The following is a 23,519-nucleotide window of genomic DNA, read 5'->3' on the forward strand; positions in this document are numbered from 1 at the left end:
GTACCGTCTCAGTTGAGACTGACTACGAATTCCTAGCAATGTCATATCCACCCACACGAAATGCACGAACGTTGCGTATACGAAGTGTAAGCAACGAAAGCTTTGCGAACCGAGTTGAGTTTCTGTTCGCTCGCTCGCTCGCTCTTTGGCTCTGCGTTTCGTTTTTAGTACCTTTGAGCCTTGAGTGCTTTGCTTAAAACTCTTCAGCGTAGCGCTGAGTGAGAATTTCCGGCATGTTGAGCTCAAAGAGCAAAGAGTGAGCAACTCTGAGTTTTACTGCTCGACTCTTAAGTCGCTTGCTCACTCAGCTCAGCTAGCAATTGAGTTATTAAACATTGAGTGAGCTACTCTATGCTTAAGCAAGCAGTTGATTGTCTCTCTTGAGTTTATAAACAAGCTGGTCAAGTTTGCTGCTCATTCTCACTCTCTTCTGAGTTGAAACATTGCAATTGCAGTTGAAGCTTAGATTTTGAGTTATTTAAGTGAGTTTTATATTCCAATTGCAGTTGAGCTTAAACTTTGGGTTATTTAAGTGAGTTTTATAAAGCATTTCAACTTAAGCTCAAATCTGCGTATAAATTTGATACATAAATTAGCAAGTTAAAAAATATACAAAAATACATCACATTTGTGTGATTTGTTTTGCCAAAGCAAACATATGACGTCGCATTGGGAAATAACAACAACAACAAACACATATAACGGGGCAAACATGTAAAATGCCAACAACAATTTATTTTGTTAATTTACGGCAAGTATTTGCATAAATAATAAGTTCGAAACGTAAAATGCAATCAAGTTTTACTTTGAGTTGAGCATTTATGTCTTGAGCTCAAACTGCAGTCACTCACTTTGTCTCAAGCGCTCTTAGCGTTCAATGCCTTGAGTTAGTTCTGGTTGCCCACATTGAGTGTAAAAGCTTTGAGCGTTTGTTTTAGACCAACTGAGTAAATTCACTTGCTCTTCTCTTAGGCGCTCTCTCACTCACTCACTCGCTTCGTATACTCACCACAGCTATTGGCGCTTCGTGCTTACGACTTGGCAAACTTTTTGCTCGTCGTGCGTCGGCAAACACACACATACACACACACAGAGAAATGAGACGAGCACGCCAACGCTGCTGGTCGCTTGGGTATACGAGTAGCTGCTACGGCTGCTATTGAGCCTTGGCCAATCGTAAAAGTTTTGTACGTATTTAGTACAATTTCGGGATTTGGCAGGATGTAACGAGCGTGTAAGAAACTGAAGCGCGCTGTGTGTGTGTATGTGTGTGTTTCAAACGCAAATCAAAGCAACGACAACGCATAAATAAATAGCGAAAAAATAGTTACAAAAATTCACAAAGTTGAATTGAAGTTTCAAGTGTATAAAATGATCGAGAAATAAATAAATGAATTAATTGCTTTGAGATTTGTTAACTTTAAGCAAATACGACACGCCTCGGTTAGAAATCGTAACCCCCGCGCCCCTACCCCGACAAAGCACACATTGCGTATACGCCGCGTGTGTTGCCGGTTAATACTACTTTCGGTTTAGCTGAATCCATCGTTTTTAGCGGTTTATAATGCGGCGACTAAAGCACAATTAATACAACCAAATGCTGGTAAAGATTAAATCATTGCTTATATAAAAAAAGTTGAAAGCAGAGCTTTGTGTGTTTGCCAATTGATATAAAGAGATGTAAGGATGTTAGTTTAATTTGCTTATGCAATTTGCCAGGCAGTGTATTATGCTATATAGACATATGTGTAAAGAAAGGCGAAAAGGTTTTCTCTGGCCTGAAAGTGGCTCAACAAAAACGCAGCGATTTTCTCAGCAATTGGTGTAAGGGACTAACCCAAAATCAAAATCTCTTGTGCACGTTCAGCTGCTGCTGCTTCTGCTTTCTAGTCAAAGGGCTGTGTCATTGTGCTGGTTCTTGGGTAATAGTGTCGTTTCCTTTATTTGTGCCCCGCATTGACTTTTATGTTACCTTGTTTTTTTGTGTTGTATTTTTTGGACGCACACACAATTGAAAATTCAATTGATTTACAAAATGAAGTTGAAGCGGGCTACAAGGCATTAGCTGCTGCTGTGTGCGTGTGTGTGTGTGTGTGTGTGTTGTTTGCTTTTATTATTTTTATCTATTTTCATTTACGATTTTACGAGCGGTACAGCAATTTTTTTTCTCTTGTGCTTAAAGCGTGCATTAACAGTTTGACAGTTTGTAGTGTTGGCTTCAAGGGTCTGATTTCTTTTTGCCTTTGTTTTGTGGGCGGCAATTTAAGTTGGGAGTGGGGGGCAGCAGCAGCAGCAAACTAGCGTCACGTCTGATAGACACCGAGTCTCTCTACTCGGGCATCGTGTCCTAAATCGCTTTTAGCAGCAGCAGCAGCAGCTGTGTGAAGTGCTGCTTCCTCCTTTTTTCTGAGCGTGTGTGTGTAGCCATCAAGGCGTTGAAATGTTTGCAAAGGACATTTGATTTAAGTTAGTGGGAAGCCTGCGGTTGAGATTGACACAATTGCCTGCCAGCGCGCAGGCTTTCTGACCAGCAAACTGATTTGTGTTAGCCCCAAAAATTGTTATTGCCTACATTTTGTTTGGCAATTGATTATGCTTTATATATTTTTAACAATAACAATGCGCACTTTGCATAATAAATTATTTGCAATTAAATTATGAATTGTTGACCTGGTTTTAGCGCTAATTAACTGCATTATGCGCTAAAATTTCATATATATCATTAATTAAGTATGCTGGCGTTTTTTATAAATAATTGTTAGCAACTTTATTAAAGCGGCAAAATAGTTTCGAAAGCTTGAGCTTTAAGCAGCTTAACAATGAGCGAACAACAAACGCGCAATGTAATCGTAATCAACTCGCTGGAGATCAAAGGCCCCTCGATAGAGAGTTAGCTGCTGCTGCATTAAAAGTACAGAAATATTAAGCACAGTTGTTATTGTAGTTATTCCCCCTTGGCTGTTATTGCTTTTAAGCTACTTTGTAGCATACTTTGCTGCGCTTTTTATTGCAGCGACATTTTGCACACAGTCAAAGATTTTCATACTTGCAGCTTTAAGTTGAAAGTTTTTCAAGCCGCTTGTAAATCGTAACAAAATGCTTGATACAGTTTTTCGACACGCAGCTTTTTGTTTAAACAAGTTTCGTCGTTTCGGTGTCAAGTGTTTTTATTAGACCCAAAGAGCAAAAGCAGGCAAAAAAATTTGCAGCTGTTGCTTGAGCAGCAGCAGCAGCAGCAGCCACTAGTGCTACACTTGATTTTTTCTTATGCTTAGCACTCACGCTATAAAAGCCTGGCGCCTATTTTGTGTGTGTGCGCCTATCAAAACAAAATTTAAATGTAGTTTGCCAACAGCGTTTTGCTTTAAAGCGTAACTCATATCACGCATACGCCATATAGGCGCAACTTAAGCAACTTTAGCTTTCAGCTATTAGTTACATTTGCATTTTATAGACACTAATTAATTGAAATTGTAAGCAGGTTTATAATGAAAGCTAAAACTTTTCACTGTCAAGTCAAATCAAAGCGTTCGATTTAATTTCAAATTATATGCATTTATTTTTAGCTATTGACTTCAAGCTACACTATGATTAACTTTTTAGCTGCTGTAACTTCATAAATGTGCTTACAAGCAATACAATATATCAGTCTTATAGCCCAAGATAATGACAGTTCGTGCGGCATATAAAATCCATTAAATCAACTGCGTGTAAAGGCAGCGAACACTCCACTATGCATATAGACATTGTAGGCGTTTGATCAGCCACGCCCATGCACTCTGCATGTCAGGCGCTGCTTCTGGGTAGCTGCTGCTTCAGTTCGTTGTTGTTGACGTTTGCAATTGGTGTTGAAAACTTCACTGGAAATTGGGTAATACGCTCAACGATGATGACGAGCGACTGCAGTCAGCATTAAGTGTAGGGCGCCCCCACATTGCCTGCCTGCCCTTATAACAAAGAAAAATTTTAATTTTTATAGAATGGGCAGCGAGCACTTATTGTTGTTTTTATTTTTTGGGGGGCTACCTACGGTTCGTTCATTTGTAGTTCGTGCCTGTGCTTACAGCACAAGTGCGATGCGATGCGCTGGTAAAAAATCCAATTATTTTAAAACTTTTGACAACTGCAACAACAGCAACAACAACAACAAAAACTTTAAGGCACCAATAAGAAAAGCAAGCGCAGGAAAATGAAGAAACGGGTTGTGCCAGGCCATTATAACTTCACTTGAAAAGTTTAATTGATTTTTACAAGTGCATTTATATATATGAGCAAGTGAAAGAGTGCAAGTCATTCTGCCAGCGCCCAGCCACGCCCACCTGCGGCTATGGCAGCTAACTTTTGTAAATTTGCCTACAGTTGGTTTTTGCTTGTGCTAAGTGGGCAGTTCGATGTGCCCACTTGCCACAAGTTGTTGTAAACAAACTGAGCGCAGCAACAACAACAACAACAACAATAATAATAATAACAAGAAATCAAAAGTAACAATGCTCATGGCTCATGCAATTTGCGCCGCAGTGACTTTGTATTTAACTTTTGCCAAAGCTTTGCCTGCCAAACTGTCTGTCTGTCTGTCTGTCTGACTTTGAGTTCTCATTTTTTTTAATTGCCTCAGCTGCTATGCGCGCGCTGTTGTTGCTTTAATCATAGCTTGTCGTTAGGCTTTTATTGCGCCTTAAGGTATGCAGCGCTTGTTTTCAAACATGATTAGCTAAATTGAGTGCAGAGCTTTTACTGCAAATTGCTCTGCCCGCGCATTACATGCAAAAGCTGCTTAGGTTGCCTTGCCGGCTGTGATTAGCGCCACGACTAAAATGCATTTCATGTGGAGAGCCCAAAGGGCTTACAACACACACACACACACACACATAAGTGTGTTTAGGTGAGTTGAAATTTGAATAGAGAAGCGCGTTGAGCTTCAAACATTTGTTGAAATTTAAATCGCACAAGTTGTCAGTGCGCTTGACTTCAAAGCAAAATTCCTTTAAGTTTAGCCAGTGGCTTTTCCAAATATTTTTGTATTATAGTATTTATTTACTTATTCATTAAGCTGCAGCAGCTTTGAAGGTCTTTGCGAGATTAAAATATGTGGTTACTTGTATTTTTACACCTTTTCAAACAGAAAACCACAAAAGGCAAAATACACATACAAAGCTCTGCTTTGACTTGCTTTGCAGCTTTGTCTACAATATTTCACTTTCTCTTTTGCAGGTCACAGCATATAAAACTCAGCATATATATATATAAGATTAAATCAATAATAAAAACTGCATATCTTTAGCATATATAAGAGTTCTCAATTTAAGTATTAAGTTCAACTTAAAGCAGGTAAATTTGTCATTTAGTAACAACAGCAACTTCCCTCCACATGGCTACGCTTCACCAACGCTTCACCAACAACGCTAATGATGATGATAATGATGATGAACTGAATGCAATTGCTTGAACGCACGCACACAACTGTACAAAATAAAACAATAAAAATACGCAACATGTCAATAGCACAACGCCAGATGCGACAATATTGGCAACAACAACAACGAATATTACAACAATCATTACAATGGGCGTGACAACAAATTTTATTGTACTAATCAAATCAACGCTCACATATAATGCCCAATGCCAATAATAATGATGATGACATCGCATTTACTAACACATCTTGTTATATCCGATGATTTTCGGCTTGCGAAAATGTATTTAACAAATGATTGAACAAACTAATGCTATAACGCCAAAAACAAACAACACTACACACCTTACACCAACAACACTAACTATATCTCTCTCTCTCTGCTACACACGTGCGTCTCTTTCACACAATTAGTGTCGCAGCGGCGTTGAGCACGCTTGAGTGAGAGTGAGCGAGTCAGCCGAGAGTAAGTCTGATTAGCTCTCGTCGCCACAGCCAAACGCGCATTGTAAATAAAAAACAAACACAGCGTATTTTTTAAAGCATTGTTGTTGTCTATATATATATATACTAAGGCTATATAGTATATAAACTATATAATATTGAAATAATGGGTCTGCAGATGGCAGGCAGCTTAGTTGCAGCCACATTTTTAGTAGCGTTGCTTATCTGGACACCAGCGCCCGTCGATGCATCCCGTGAGTACAAAAAATAAAATACATAAATAAATTATAAGCTTAGCATAAAAAAAACATACTTAACTTGTTGGCTCTTTATGCAACACGTTGCAAGTTTGCCAGCTGCCAGTTGCACGTAGGCAAAGTCAACTTCAGTCTGTGTGTGTGTTTAAGTTAAATTAAGTTAAGTTGTTAGTTAAGTTACGATTAAGTCCTGACACTTAAGTGGTTAAGCTCTAAGTGCGTAGCATAAACTGCTGCTGCTTATGCTGCTGGGCGCACAAACTTGCCAAGTTTAGCAGTAATGTTGGACTTGGAAATACACTTTGTTACATATAAATGAAGGCAGCAAGAAATGCAATTAAATATGAAAACTATAACTAAATATTTAATTGATATAGAAATATATTTAGTCTTGTTTTTGACCGGAACTCAGGTAAAGTTTAAATATATTTATATATATTATGACTTCCATATTTACTTTGATTAAAATATATTTAATATATCCAAATAATCTATATGAAAGTTGAATTCAAATATGTTTTAAATATTTACTTTAATTAAGTCTTAAATATATATTATGATTTCCATATATACTTTGATAATTTATCAAATATTTATGATGATATCTATTTATACTTACAAAATATATTCAATATATGTAAATAATCTATATGAAAGTTGAATCACCACAACAATATTTACATTGATTAAATCTATATATATTATGATTTCCATATTTATGATAGTTAAGAAGTTTAAAAGTTAAAAAATATATTTAATATATCTAAATAATGTATATGAAAATTGCATTCTTTACTTTGTTTACATCTTAAATATAAATGATGAATTTCATATATAATTTGAGTTGTTAACTATAATATATTTATTTATCTAAATAATTTATTTAAAAGTTGCAGCACTTTAGCAAATATAATTTCTATATTTACATAATATAGCTAAATAATTTATATAAAAGTTGCATCATTAGTTGCGCCGCTTGACTTTTTGGCTCAATCAAGCAAAAGTTGTAAATTTCAAATTACTTTTATGCCTGCCCGAAAGTAAAACTACTTTGCAGTCATATTTCATCAGTTAGCTTAACGCTCAAGTGTGTGTGTCTATGTGTGTGTTTTTGGCGGCTTTATGGCTTAGCAATGCGCCAAAACTTTTGCTATATGTTAATTATGGCGGGGGCTGCATTTATTTGAGGCTTAATATAGCTTGTCGTATTCTCATATATGAGACTGAGTGAGAGAGAGAGCGAGAGAGTGTGTGAGCGAGAGTTTTGGCACTTTAGGTAGCGATTTGGGGCTAGAGCGTTCTACTTTTTGAGCAGCGACAGCAACCGCTGCTGCTTGTCTAAGCGAAAACTTTTCAAATTATCGTAGCATCAACTTTGTGTTACTTTTTTTTGTAATATAGCGAGAGGCTGTAGCGTTAGTTGCGGCAAATTAATTAAAACTTGTTGCGAGTATAACCAAAAACTGAATTCAGACAGATATTTGAGTTGGCTAATGCTGGTTTGAGGGCTGGCAGAATCGCGAGCGCTTGAGCGGCTTTTGTATCATAATTTTAACAAACGACAAATTAGCCGGCAAACGTTTCCGTGCAGCAGACACTAGACTGACTGTATGTGTGTGCTAGTGTGTGTGTGTGTGTGGCGGGTCAGCAAACCATTTACATGGCAATACATGGCAAACAGCAAACAGTTTTGCATATGTTTTAGAGTTACAACCACTCAACCCAAAACCCACTCCCATGCGCTCTTTGTCTGCCTCGACACCAATTCAAATGTTGTCGTTCTAACATTTTGTCGTTTTGTCAACGCCTATGGGCATATTTGCTGCTTGAATTACATGGTTGTGGGGGGTGGGGTGGGGTGTGGGGTGTGCTAAGCCGCAGCCCGCAACGAGTTGTACAAACATTTCACGCGGCAAAGTGCCGCATAAATTTCAATTTAATGGCACAAAAAGAGGTGCGACAAAACTGCAAACAAAAAAAAAAAATGCAGCAGACAACAGCAGCAGCATGTGCATTGTCCTGTTTGCTAGTTTATTGGCCAAATGCAATACAACAGCTGGTGGCAAGGTGTGTGTGGCTACTTTTGTTGCAACAAACTTGAAATATTATTTCTGCTGATTGCCTTAAAATAAAACTAAAAATCAGCTGCAAATTACGCTTATTATTTAAATTTAAATTGATAGTCAGCTGTGTTAACTTTTAATAATTAATTATATATATTTAATAATATTTTTGTCATTTGCTCAATATGCAACTTTGATTAAACAAATTGTTAGTCTTAAAATAAAACTTAAAATTAGTTGCAAATTACGCTTAAATTTAAATTGATAGTCAGCTCAACTGTAAAATTAGCTTTTAATTTATACATGTCGCTCTCTCATTTTTAGCATCGCGTAATTAGCCTAAAATGCTGCAAGTATTTATGCGTCCATTTGGCTGCCACGGCGCGTCATTTTCAATTGCCAACGATGTTCAGCTGATAAATGTTGATTTATATGACCTTTGGCCAGTGCTGGCGCTTTGGCTACTTAATGTGTTGACATTAAGATTGCAAATGAAAGAAACTAACAGCATTTTGTTGTAGTCATCAGCACACACACACACACAGAGTTGTAATGAAAAGTAATAATATTAAATTAACAGCGCACTTGGGGAATTGTTGTTGCTCAAGCGTTGTTGGCACTATTATTATTTTTTTTTTTTTTGGGGGCTAGGCCGTAGTAACATCTTATTTATGGTCTCTGGTTTCGTTTTTTTGGCTCTCGTAAAAATTTGTTATTTAGATTTATGGCGCTTTGCTCTTTGTTGTTGGCCACATTTATTTATCTGCGTTTCGTTGCGTTTATTTATTTATTTTCTTGCCGCATTGTTGTTGGGCAACTGAAATTTTAGAACCACTTTGCTTGGTCAACAAAAAAACGCTGTGATAAATGCTTAGGCATTATTTTTGTTGAGCAGTCAAGTTGGCACAAGACAAGACAAGTGTGTGTGTTAATCTAATGATATGCGTTGCAAATGTTACGCATACGCAACGTAAGCCAAGCGTTGGTAGGGAAAAAAATCAATGGCACTACTATTATTTTTAAATTTAGCAAACTCTAATTAGTGCATCACTCAAGTAGCCCAAGTGACTTGTTAGCTGTCTCTCTCCCTCTCTTTCTCGCTCTATTTTTTATTTCCACCTCAAGCACAATCAGTTTATGCAAATCTTTGCTTAACAGCCACAAATTGTGGCAAGCCGTTGTACGTTCTTCTCGTTTTTTATAGCACTTGCTGCCAGTTTAATTAGAAAAAATGTTAATTTAATGCTTCGTTGGCTCGTGGCCGGCAGCTTAACAGTTTGACGTACGCTTTGTCTCTATTTGTTTGGGAACTGAGCTGAGCTGTGCTGCTGCCTCCTAAAACGCACACAAACATATATGAGGTCATATTTTATTTGTAAACTGCAAGCTGCTTTTGGCTTAAAGCGTAGACTTAGCTGCAGCTGCTATAAAATTTTAATTAACTAATTTTGAATATTAATGAGCTTGTTAGCCAAAAGGTTCTGCTCGTTAGAGCTTTATGCAGTTAAGTATCATGTTTCATAGCTGAAAGTTGTGTGTGTGTATGTGTGACGTCAGTAACTCACTTTGGCATGTCCTTTAACCTTTCAGGGGCAAAACTGAAATCCCCACGCAGTATTCATTTAAAAAGCGCAAAGTTCTGCAGCGTGCTGCGCTCTGTTAAATGATTCATGACTCACATATGTGTGACACGAGTCTGTATATGTGTGTGTGTGTGTGTGCCTGAAGCAAAAAGTGCTTAACTCGTAATTTTCAGCGCTACGTGCAAATAAGGCCATTGAGGCCGCTTCGTAGCCGTTTAGCGGCACCACAAACTTCAACTAGCAACAATCTTTTATTCTTTTTTTGTTGTTGTTGTTGTTGTTGTTGCTACTTTTTAGCAGTGAAGTGCATTTTATTGTACGAGTTGCTGCTGCTGCTTTAGCTGCACATGAATATTGCAAGCGTGATGAGCACGCGCGCGTTCGCGCTCGTTCTCGCTCTTGCTGCCGCTGCTGCTGCTGCTGCTGCTGGCGGCGGGTCAAAAAGTTTTAATTAATGTTTATGGCTGCATTGCGGCGACTCGGAAGCCCCTTTAAGTACAATTTATATATTTTATTAGTATGCGCCTTTGGCTTGGAGCTGAAACAGCTGCTGCTAGGCTCAAGTCGCTGCTGCCTAAAAGCAGACTACACAATTTTTAATTAATTTATTTCTGCCCATAATAATTTTGTCTGCTTTGCTCTCTCATTTTTTATTAACATTAATCAATTAAGGTGCGCAGTACATGAAATTTTAATTGCATTCCGACGTGTGTGCGTGACAAGAAAGTTCATTTATTTTATTTTGACAACGGTTCAATGTTTTCTTCGCTTCGCTTCAATTTTATGCTTGATTTGCTTACAAATTTATATTTAAGGAGCGAGCACTTTAAGCGCATATCTGTTGTTGAACTCTTTCACTTTCAGCCAATTTCAGCTGCGTGCTCCCATTTTTTTGCCCATGTTTATTTTTTGCTGTTTGGCAGCCAATATTTATTGTTGTTGACACGCTCTCACGCTCAGACGCTCAGACGCAGCGCACACTGAGCTGAGACTGTCGGCCTGCTGTGCTCCAATATTCCATATTATGCCATGACCATTTCACAAAATTTTATGGCCTCATCCTTGACTCGACGCGACGCGACGCGACTCGACTCGACTCGACTCTGTTGCCTGCGTGTGTGTTCATATTTTTTCGTGTTGCGCTTGCTTTTCTTTTTTTTTTCGGTAGTTTCTTTGCACACGCAGGGGAATAATTACAAAATTTATGAGCACGGCAATGGGCGTGGCCTCATAATTGTCAATTGATGGGGCGGGCGGGCAGTGAAGGGTCCGCTCATAAAACTGAAGTAGTTTGCTATTGTTGTTGTTGTTGTTTTTAGTTGTTTGCATGTCATGTGCACACGCCAAGGGGTTAAAGTTGAAAGCCGTCTGGGGAGGCGCAGCAAATCGGGCATAGAGTTTTAATATAATGCGCATTTTAATGTCATTATTTTTTACTGTATTAGTGTGTGTGTCGTGTGTGTGTGTGTAAAAGCAAAAGTGCAAAAGCGGCGTCGACAAAGCGGCCAATGCAAATTGCTGCCATAAAAAAATAAAGAAAATACACAAAACAAGCAAAAAAAGTGAATTTCAAAAGAAAATGCACGCTCTTGCCAAAGTGAGCTATTTTTGTAAGCTACAAAAGAAGAAAGCAAAGCAAGGCAAGGCAAAAAAAGCAAAACAAGCAAGTGGTTCGGTTGGTTGGGTCGGTTGGGTCGCTTGGTTGGTGGCCACACCACAAGCAACGCCCTTGCCCTGGTGGCTGCCACACCGCCTTGCACTTTGGCAGTCAGACAAAGCGACGGCATTGTCGCTTTTGTGTTGCATAGTTGACATTGTTGAATTTTCCACAAAGGTGCAAGATACAGGACAGGCAACAGGCACACCACAAACATTCACACAGACAACCAACACACACACACACACACACACAGACACACACACACTCAACACTTGAGTCAGCAGCACATTTGATTTGGTCTCTACCTTAGTATTTGCTTTAGCTCTACTTCACACTACATCCAGCCCATACATACATATATAAAGCTATAGCACAATAACGTCCGTTAGACAATTGCGACTGTTCATCTTCACACCTCATTGGGTCGCCAGGTGGCGCCACTTGCCACTTTTGCTTGGCAGCGAGAACGCAAAGTTTGTTTTTGCCACTCACAGTTTATTTAGCTTTCTCTTTCTCTCTCTCTCTCTCTCTCTCTCTCTCTCACTCTATGCCTCTTGCTCTGGTTCTGCCCTGGCTTTGGCTACTCCAGCAGCAGTTTAACTTTTAGTTGGTTGACAGTCGAAACACCACAGCTAGCTGCAATATTTAAAAGCCAATGCAAATTTATTGAAAGCCATTTCCAAGTGAAATATTTATTTCTGATTTACTGGCAAAATATTTCAAATATAAACTTGAAGTAACCTTAAGTGCATTTCAAGAATTTTTTAGGTCAAATATTTCTAGCAATTTATTTCTTATATATTAAGCAAGCAATTGGGAACATACTATACAAATATAAGAGATACATAAACTTAAATTAACTTGAAATGTATTTTTATAAGAATTTTTCAAGTATTGAATTTCTAATGTGTAGTGAACTTATAGCCGATTTATACCCAAAATAGTTCAAATATATGTCTTAAAGTAACTTAAAGTGTATTTAGCTTAAGAATTCTTCAAGTAAAATATTTCTAGCGATTTCTAATATATTTAGCAAGTAATTGGCATATATACGTATATAAATTTAAATTAACTTAAAAGGTATATTTTCAAGAAATTATGTGGATATTGTAGTGAGTTTATAGCCAAAATATTTCAAATATAAAAGCTTAATTATACTTATGTGTAGAAATTTTAGTTGACACTAATTAGCAATGAACAAAATCTTACAAATAAATTAAAATATTAATAAGTAAGATATTTTACAGCTTCATTTCTTAAATATTAAATATTCAATTAGGATATTTTAATAAATGAATTACTCATTTTAAAACAATTTTTCTAAAACGCTGCCAAGAATATTTTATAAGTGAAATAAATTTCTCTAGCAGACACTTGTGCAACTTTATTAAATATCTAAGCAACACAAATTTTTTGTTTGTTATGCTGCAATAAATTTCTAAGGCCATATGCCTAACATTAATTAATTTCTTTGCCAAGCGATTTTGCATATATTCTCAACATAGCTGTCAATGTTGTTTTTAAGTTTGCAAGCCAAACACAAAAAAAAACAACAACTGAAAATGCCAACACAAATTCAATTTTGAACTAATAAACTGCCAAAAGTCAACTTTGCTCGCTTTCATAAATGTGCATGTAGTTCATTTAAGGCAATTTTTGTTTATTGTTGTTGTTGTTGTTGTTGTTGTTGTTGTTGCTGCGAGCTTAGCTTTATATAGAATATTTTTTTTATCGCTTGCCAACATTTTGCTGCCATGCACACAAATTGAGGACAAGTTTATTTTTTGTCAGCTCGACCAGCACTTAAAGCACACGTAGCAAGAAGCAAGAGGCGCCCCCACCACTCCCCCAAGCTCTTCTTCCAGCTCACATCCAATGCGCTTGCCACTGAGGTTTGCATTTTGCGTTTGACGCTCTAACTAAGTACTTGACTGGGTGGCAGCGGGGGGTTGTGGGGGGTGGGTAGCATGAGTTGTCGCGTGTGCGGTGCGGGGGTCGTCGTCGTCGTTGCTGCTACTTCACTACTTGCCACCCATAGATGCAAACTTTCCAATTGTTAAAACTTTGCACTTGAGCGATTTTTGTGTAGCATATTTTTTGGCATATTTGCGCGCTCGTATGTACCAAGCACTTTGCAAAGAAAACTTTTCAATGTGGTAAACACGCACACACACATGCATAGAGAGCCCACATGCATACATTGCCACAGACACAACTATTAAAAGCCAGTGCAGAGCAGCCAAGAGAAAAATGCATAAATAATGTAGGCAAGGCGCAAGCTGCAAGAAGAAAAGCAGACAAGCGAACAGCAACAACAACAAGAGCAGCAACAACAACAAAATGTAAGAAATATGAGCTGACGTATAGTCAACGCAGTTGCAACGAATATTTAATGCTCTGCAGCAAGTGCAAACATTAAAACGAAAACAAATCAAATTATCAAATTATGAGCAAGCAAAAGTCGCTGCATTAAAATAGTTGAAACTGCCTTTTGTTTGATCAAACAATTAGCTAATATAGCCTATAGTTAGACTTATAAAAAATATGAAAAAAAAATAGCTACAGGCGCCTGTGTCAAGTTGACAGTTTTTCTTTTTTTTTGCTGTTGTTGTTTGCAAGTTTTTTTCCACACATTATGAAAAAGTTTGTTGTAGCGTTGCCGCTGATAAACGTTCCCTGGATGCTACAACACCTAGCCTAGTATGTGTGTGTGTGTGTGTGTGTGTGTATATAAGTCAACGCACAAACAAGCGACAGACAGCGAGTACATTAGGCAAATGCTACGCGTAGTAGCGAAGCAGCTTTTGGTTGGGCGTTTTGTTGTGGGTGTTGGCTGGTGGGTGGTCTTGCGTGTTCGCAGCGCGTTTTAAGTTACCTGCTCGCCAAGTTGTACGCTGTCATGTTACGGCAATTTGGCGCCCTTGCCCTTTTCAGGGACAGAACAAACAACGAGTAAAGTTGATGAGCTGGCGACAGCGCAAAATGTCAAAGAGCTTGGCAACACTTTTAAGCGTACTGCACTTTAAGGCCCCCACACATTGCTGACCATGGCCAGTTTAAGCCACAAAAACTGAAACTGCACATTAAACGCATTCGCAACATTTTTCCAGCTGCATTTGCAGAAATTGATGCGACGCCAGCGCCAGCATCCAAGTACTTCGCCTCCCACGCTCTAAACGCTCAGATAAGATGCCAAACCATTGCCAATGGCTGCACTAATTTGAAATTATGCCGAGGTACGCAAATAAACGCAGCAGCAGGAACATCCACAGCTAAAATCCATTGGTTACTTTTTCAAGAGCTTGCAGCTTTGGTTGCACTTTTGCCAAAATTTCAGTTTGTGGGCAATTTAATGCTTGGACTACAAACTCTTTAGTACGACTTTTAATGCTCTGAAAAGTCAGAGAAATAATGTTGATAATGCTTTACAGACTTTAGTCCTGCTTTGTTGAAATTTGAGCATTTGACTCTAACAGAATGTTTTTTGTTTTGTGCTTCTCTTTCATTTCGCATTAAAAGTGTTTTAACAATTTGAAACCTTCCTATGAGAGCTTTCGAGGAAATTTCTATTTCAAAGTCATTTCAAAAACTGAATGTGAGTCAAAATCAATGCATTAAGCTTTGCTCTCAGATTTTGTTGGGCCTTAAGTGTGGCCACTTCCATTAGCCCATTGTCAATTTCCATTAAAACAATAATCCAGGCCACAACAAAAAAACAAAATATAAGAAACAAAAGCGACTTTCAATTAAAAAGCTAAACGCCGTAAAGTGTCAATAGCAAAAATGACTTGACGGGCGTTGACTAATTAGAAGGCTTGTCAACGCAACAGAGACAGAGACAGCAGCTAACAGCAAAAGTAAGAGCAAGACAAAAAGGATAAAAGATGTGGCAACAATGCAAGTCAATTAGAGTTGCTGTCAATGACAGACGAAACACATGGCAGGCCGAGCGACCCGAGAGCGACTAAAAGCAAAAAAATAAAATCCCAGGCAAAATTGTGTTAAATAGTTAAAGACTGCAATCGTTAGTTCATTAAAAAATTAACAAACTTAAAGCGCATGAAAGGTAGAGCCAAGAACCAGAAACAAGAGCAAGCGCAAGAGCAAAGCAAAGCGAAGCAGTTACAACTGTCAGCTAAAGGAGCCACGTTAAGTAAAACGGACTTAAAGTTTTAACAAGCTACTAGCAGCAAGGCCCAAGCCCAAGCCCAAGCCCAAGTGTCTGTTGAGTGTTTCAGCGGGTTGGCGGGGTGGGTGTGGCTGCTCTAAGCCCTCTTGGCTATAAGAGTGTAGAGTAGGTGGCTGAAACAACAACAAAAATGTTGCTTCTTGCTATTTACTTATTTTGTTTGCATTTACTTAAATCGGATGAAAGGATTTGCTGCTTAGTGAGCGCGACTTTACCCCCCAAGTTTTCTCTTTCCCTGCACAGCTTTCTTCGCTGCTTTGCTCGTAGCGTTAACAATATTTTTTTAAATGAACTCTTGGGCTACAAATAAAATCGAAAACGTGCTAAATTCTTAACTGTAAGCATTGCGTACATTTCAATTTCAGTTTTCCCAACGTGCTGTTAACAGATTTATGTTCATTGCTTTAGCCAATGTGTAATAGATACGTATACGTAATAAGCTGCAGCCTCTCTACAGTTGTCACCATGAGCAACATTAACCCAACAACAACAACAACAACAACAACAAAAAGGTTCACTCGCTTAGGCGCTTATAATAATGACAACAGCAACAACAAATCACTGACAGTCAAGCTTTGAGTTTAATATTGTTGCCTGCCGGCTGCTTATTTGTAAAAATCCCTTTTATGTAAATAAATTCTCAAGTCCATTTTCAACATATTTATGCGCCATTTTACACACTCTCTGACTCCAACAACAACAAAACCAATTCGTTCAAGCATCTGTAGACATTTCATTTCGTATATTCTTTTTTTTTTCTCTAAATCCCATTAAGCACATTTTGTTGCTGTGTACCCAAAATAAGAAAAATGAGCTTTCGTCGCGTTAGAAAAGGAAAATAATCAGCCCAAAAACCAACAACAAACACAGCAAACAACAACCGACAATAACAAAATGCAAAAGTGTTAGGTAAATTTACTGTTGACATTTCATTTTGTTCATAGAATTTGTCTGCCAAAAAAAACGTGTTTTTTTTTGTGCGCTCTCTTTGAAACTTTTAAACTTTGGTTTTTTCATTTATTTGTTGCTGGTTGAGGCCACACAATTGGCTGTTTTTGTGCTATATCGAAAGTATTTCAATTGGTAAAAATTAGAAGCCAAATTAAACATAAAGTGTGTAGCAATGAATTTGTTAAGCTGTAATAAACAAATTAATATAATGACTAAAATAGATGAAAATTGTTGAAATTGAAGTAATAAGTTATAGCTTTTGATATATTTAGAGCCACTTATTTGTATTAAAGAGGCGATTTTGTCTTTCAAGTTCGGCTCGGATCGATTCTTATTCTAGTTGAGAGTGTTGTTCATTATCGAGAGCAGTTGTTAATCGTACTTCAACTGAACCATCAAGTTCAGTAGGTTCAAGTTATTGGTGAACGCACTAACCAGCTATATAGTTCAGTCGTCTTTTGCTCAGTTCCATTATTCGTTCACTTCACGATCTTTCTCACACCAAAGAGACGAATCTTTTTGTTTATTAAGCTCGATTCTCTCGATTCTTCTTCTACTTTATAGAGGTTTATCGTTCTTCAAGTTTGAAGGATTAGGATTACGCAGTTCCTGTTCAGCTATATAGTTCAGTTTTCATTTGTTCAGTTCCATTATCATTTATTTTCTTACTTCCTACAAACACTATCGATTGTTATATATCGATTGTTATATAAAGAAATAAGCAATGATTTAAATAAAAAACTAACGATAAGCGGACTAAATCATAATCTGGACCGTAGTTCGCTCTTTTATTACAAAAAGTTAGTTCAATCGAACTTACTATGAACTATTCGATACAGCGCTGTTTTCTAGAGTTGCTTAAAGTTGTAGTTATCGATAAATTAAGAAAGTTTTCCTAAACTAAGTTGTAGTCATTCTACTACAAAATACTAAAACTTTATGCAATGTCTATTGCTCTTAAAGCTACAGGCCTTAGCTTATTAACTTTGCCTAGCACTGTCACCAGTTTGGGTCACGTTTCGTGACCTTTTCACATCAGCCCTGCCAGTATACCTCACATCATAGTGAAAAAAACTGTGCACGCTTATCAGTTACGAAAATGGAAATTAATATTTAATGTGCGCACATTTTTATTATTTAATGTTGTCTGTGCTGCTTTGAAATCTTAGACGCTGCTTAAGCCTCATTAGTAAATAATGAAGGGCAACGAAATGTGGCGCATGGAATTTGTCTCAGTTTTCTGCGCTGTTTTTTTCAATATTTTCAGCAGCTCAATTTTTTTTGCTTGTGTGGCATGCAAAATGCACTAAATCGTGTCGGGATAAGCCAAAAAAAAAAAGTTTTTTGGTGTTTTTATAACAACTTTTTTTTGCTGTTGTGTGGGTTTGATATTTTGGTGGCGCCACAGCTTTGGTTGCGTACTGGTTGGCAGACGAGTAAAAGTTTCTTTTTTTGGTGGCAAAACTTTTAACTCGTTGCACGCCATACTTGTTGCCCAACTGACTGTATGTGTATAATGCGTTGAACAGTGCGATGGGTGGTGGGTGGGTGGTGGGTGGTTGGCCTGGCCAGCTGCTAAGACAAACATAAATTACATGCCATTGTCCAATAGAGCGCGTCCGGAGTCCACAAAGTTGCCTCTAATGATGCCACATTCAGACCAAAAGCAGTGAGAGGGCTGAAGGGAGCGAGCGGCATAAATTAACCAAATGCCCATGCAGACGACGCGTCGGTACTGCTCGCTAGGTGGCGCTACAGTTCAACTCAAATTAAATGTTAATTTCATGCCATCATAATCACCGACGTCGCACAACCAACACACATGACCTCATTAAGGCCAACCGCTCTACCAGCAACAACAACAACCACAAAGCTAAGAGCAAAACAATAGCAAAGCCTGCGAAGCTAGCACAGACTGGTCTAGCTGAATATCCTGTAATTAACTATATGAAATTTAATTTATAAATTATATTTGATTGGCTTTCTCTCGTCGCTGTTTAATTCTGCGTATTTGCTGTAATCAATTTTAAGCTTCAGTTTACGCTCCTTGCACAATTTGTTAAATACCTGGATTCTTGGAATACATCATATCCTTGCTATTTAATGCTCCTTTGGGTATCCAACGAACAATGCCTCGGTCATATAATAAAAGCCAACCACATCCCAGTGCTCTGGCCAGTCGCCCACAATGGCGCTGTAGCTGGAGCTGGGGCGCCTGGTATGTGATATTAAAACGACTATGCCTGGGTGGTGGGGGTGGGGGGTGGTCTGGCTCGGTCGCCCGCCACGCTTTGCAAATAAACTGTAAAAATGTTTACCGACAATTTTCTACACAATTTTACGCCCCGCGACTCGTACGCTGAGCAAAGATTGGCTGGGCATTTATTTATTTTTTTGCTGTTCACTGCTGTACATTTGTGTGCAGCAAATTAGGGTACGCATGAGGTCATATTAATGTGGTTAATTACAATAATTAGAAATTTAATTAAGGTGTGTATGTGTGTGTGTGTGTGTTTTCGTTTTGCTTGGCACTAAAAATTCGAATTTACATGTTAAAGCGCTGTATAAAACGAAGTGCTAGGAAATTATATGCCCCAGTCGAAAGTCCATCTTATTCATATTATGCTTTAGTTTATTTGCCAGTGGAGTGAGTGACTGTAAGCCAGGCCAAAAGGCTAACTGCCTGAGCCGCAGTTAGTTAGAGCACTAACACAGTTGTTGCGGTTAATGGCTTGTTGTTTGGCTATAACGTTACAGGCATTATAACTATGCAAATGGAATGTTTTTTATGCTTTGCTTTTTTGTCAGTGGTGTGAGTAGCGCGGTAGCTAATGATGATAAATTTTTTATGTTGCCCTTACCCCCAAATCTGCCAAAAAGGGTTGAGCTGTGGCATTTTAACCAAACAAAGTGAGCTAACAACATTTACAAATAAATTAAGTTGAATTTATGGTTTTTAATATTTGAAGCGCTTTAATATTTTGTGCACTTAAAATTTTAAATGTTTGCATAAATTTAATGAAGCCAAATTTTTACTGCCTGCGAATTTTTGAAATATTTGACAAATAAAATGCGCAAATACAACAAAGAATTTTTTTTTAAATATTTGCAAAAATATTTTGTGCCTTCAGCTTTAAATTAAAAAAATTAAACAAGACATTTTCATGCCTTTAAATTGAGTATTACAAATTTAGTATTGAAAGCTTTGTATACTTACAAAAAAGTAAACTAAACTCAAAGTAAATATATTAAAAATTTAAAAAATATTAAATATTAGTAAAGCTTAAATTAATTTAATGCAGCAAATAGTTTTCAACTTTTCCATGAAAACCAATTACAAGAGGCAAGCACAAATATTGAAAATCTTACAGAATTTTACGCTTTGTATGCATAACAATGAAAATCCATTTATAATTTCAATTATTGCCTTTTTGTGTGGAAGCTTTAAATAAGATTTATGAACAAAACTTGAAATATTTAAGAGCAAATGGAATGAATTTATTAATAGTTGAAAAACCAAATGCCAACATTATTAATTAATTGATTATATGCGAAGCCAAAAGTTTGCACACACATACAAACAAACACTGTGTGATTTGCCAACAAGCAACACATTTAAAAATATATATATATAACATATAATTGTATGTGTCTGCGTGTGTGTGTGTGTGCCCCCCACATTATAACTGTGCTTTGGCATGCCAACGACATTGCTTGAATTTTATGTGCAATTTGATTTGCTGCCGCGCACTTTTTGCTTTAGTTTATTATGTAATGAATATTTGTTGAAAATCGTTGTTGTCCTCTCGCACACACTCCCAAGCAGCGCCTCTATGCTATGCTGGCTATGTGGGCGTGGCAGCCAGCCTTACATACACACATATAGCACATGAAGCGCAAGGACTTGTAGTAGATTTAATTTGCGTATGAAAAATTCCTTTGCCGCTATTGCCAGAGCCAAACGGCAGCAGCTAGCAGCAGCATATAAAGTAAAGCAGCAGCAGCTAGCACGCACAAATTCCACAAACGAGTGAAGCCAATGAATGCGAGTCCTGGCCTCCATTTGCTCCTGCCTCCATTGTTGTTGGTTGTTGTTGTGGGCTTGTTGGCTTCTGCAGTTGTTTAGAGGATATGCATAAGAATGCCTTGCATTTCCGTTTCGGTTTAATGCCAGTAGTGCGTTGTTCTCCCCCCATTCCCTCTCTCTGTTGTATTTGTTGTTTTGCAGTGATTTTCTATTTGCTCGTTGGTGCGCAGCTCTTTCATTTCTTTGGCTGAAAAGTGGAATTGCGCTGCGAGTTTATTTTATGCTTTGAGCAAAGTTTCGTTGCATATTTTAAGGCAACACGCCCTTTTGCAAGCCTGCCAAGCGTTTGCAGTTATGTATGTACTAGAGCTCACACACACAACATAAGCAACGACAAAAAAAAAACAATCAGCTGCGATTTGTTGTAAAGCAATTGCAAAATTATGCAGACCCAACTCACACACACACTCACACACACATATATATACTATATAGTTTTACTCTCGTGCATAACAGACGTTTGTCAGTATAAACTGCCAGCGCCAAGACAGGCAAAGAGTTAGCTAGACAGACAGACAGACATGCAGACCAGACCAAACACTTGGGCATTTCGAAATAATTTGATGTTTTTCATATTTATTTAATTCACCCCGAGGCGGCTGAATGCTTTTGCAAACAAAAACAAAGTGCCGGCAAATCAATTACACCTACTATTTCAACAACTTTTACACACACACACACACATGCAGTTGAGAGCTCTGTGAGTTCGTTGTCCGTTGTGCAGTTTGCATGTTTTGATGTCTATCTTTAATTAGAGCGGCGCTACCAATTGATGACGGCTTGAAGTCAACGGCTCGTTTGTTGTACATCACCTGGTAATTACATGTGCCTGCCATAGTCTAAATACATTTACATAAATTGCTGTCAGTGTAGTTTAGCATTTGAAATGAATTTGAAATGAATTATCTACTGCAAAATAGTTGGAGCAATGCTTTAGATTTATTCGCTAGACAACAAAGTGCAAAGAATTTTTGCTTAGTGCTGACAGCAAATATAAATTTCATTTAGAATATTTAAAGATTTTCTTAGTGTTTAGTTTCTTAAATTTGCTTAACAATTTCTATAAATTTCTGCGCTTGGGTCGGCGTAAATTTGTAACAAAAGCTCGCTCGATTTGCTAAGCCCCGTTGCTGAGCGTTCCCCACTTAGTGCAGCATTTGACAGACGACCATCATCATAATCAGGCATCAGTTGCTGTCGCTTCACTTGTTTGGGTCACATCAACAGCCAACATGTCAACCGCAAAAAAAAAAAAACAAGAAAACCGCAAAGTTAGCAAACAAGTTTTAAACAGCCAAAGGCAAAAGGACAAATCGGCCGGCCCATATGTGTATATAAGCAATATAAAGCAGCAGTTTCGATTGAAAATCAACTCACACACACACACAGAGATACACACACACACTTTGCACATTTGCTTATTTAGCTTTTGTGAAATTTCATAAAATGTTGCACAGTGGGCAGCAGCTGATTGAGAAATGCCAGCCGACTTGACATGGGTTAGGGCCGAGTATTTCTTTTTGTTAAGACAAAAATTTGTCAACTAATTGATTTGAGCTTAACTTTGTTTGCTTTGCAATTCATTTATTATAACTACAAAACTATCAAATAACAAAGTTTATTGCATTTTGCAATTGCATTTTTGTATAATTTTATTTAAAATGCAACTGTACCTACTATGCAGCAATTGTAAACATTTATGTGAGATTTATACACTTTAAGGGTCCCAGCATCATTTTCAATTTAGCTGTTGATAAACATAAAATTCAGCACAAGAGTCTTGTGTTTAAATTTTTATGTAAACAGCGCGCGGGGCATCAACTACTTGCCACCCCTCACACACACACACACACACAGACACATTCACAAATTATACGCACACAGCTGCAGAGAATTTTCCGAGCCACTCACGCAGTCACTTCAATGTCAAGCATCAGCAGCGTTCAGTGAAAACAGCTCGCTCATCAGCATATCAATGGCTCGCTGTGATTTTCTTTGCTCTGAGCTGCGCTGCGCGTTGTTGTTGATTTTTTATACATATTTTTCTCTTTCTCTGCTTCAGTTTAATTACAAAGCGGCTAGCTGTGCTGTTTGTTAGCTATCGTTGTTGTTGTTGTTGTTATTTGTTGTGATTGTGCGGCATTTCTAATTTTACGCTAGACAAATTTTATATGACTGAATTATGATATGAAGCTGGGCCTGCTGCTTTGGCCCTTGGTCAAGTCTATAGACATTATTAAATTTAAACGCTTTAAAATGCGCACAAGTTTATGGTAATGAAAGTTACTCTACAATACTCTTACTATTTTCTAACTTCAACAATGCGTTTCACCAATTCAATAATTATTGCTTTACAGCTTTTACCCAATCTGTAGGTACAATAAATACAATCTACCTTATAAGCTTCATCACCACCCTAATTTGCTTCACCAATGCAACCAAATAAACTCCCAATGCCGTGGCGAAGCCCCAAAAACACTTCTTATTATTATTATAAATATAAATACAACTAACTACTTTACCAATAGCTTTCACCAATGCAAACAATATTATTTTAAAACTTCACCAATCCGTTGGTGAAGCCAAAAGCACTTCTCCTGTTCAAAACTTAAAGTTCTAGCGTAAAGTTGGCAATTGTTTTGGCCTTTTTTAATTAATCTTACACACTTAGTAACTGCCAAGCTGAAATCAAAGCTCTCGAACGTAGATTAGATTCCAAAGTATCGACACTTGCATACAAAATAAGCAGACGAGCCCCAAAAATTATGCTAAGCATATGCCAGAGACAGAGATACAAACTGAAGCGTCAGTCAGATTTGAAGCCTAAGAATGCTTTTGGTAATGACAAGCAGCTTTCGCTTAGCTTAGA

At 37.7% G+C, this 23,519-nt stretch overlaps 1 protein-coding gene across 1 annotated transcript in view; it reads left to right on the forward strand.

Annotated features, from left to right (window-relative positions):
* The first annotated feature begins 6,004 nt into the window (after positions 1-6,004).
* The window catches only part of LOC108607860 (tyrosine-protein phosphatase Lar), a 93,790-nt gene continuing 76,275 nt past the window's right edge, over positions 6,005-23,519 (forward strand). Inside the window, exon 1 of the mRNA XM_017998943.2 lies at positions 6,005-6,114. Coding sequence (XP_017854432.1) covers positions 6,027-6,114 — 88 coding nt within the window. The 5' untranslated portion in view covers positions 6,005-6,026. The remainder of the gene's footprint in view (positions 6,115-23,519) is intronic.

Source organism: Drosophila busckii, chromosome 2L, assembly GCF_011750605.1.
Source record: "Drosophila busckii strain San Diego stock center, stock number 13000-0081.31 chromosome 2L, ASM1175060v1, whole genome shotgun sequence".
In the NCBI taxonomy this organism is placed as follows: Eukaryota; Metazoa; Arthropoda; class Insecta; order Diptera; family Drosophilidae; genus Drosophila; species Drosophila busckii.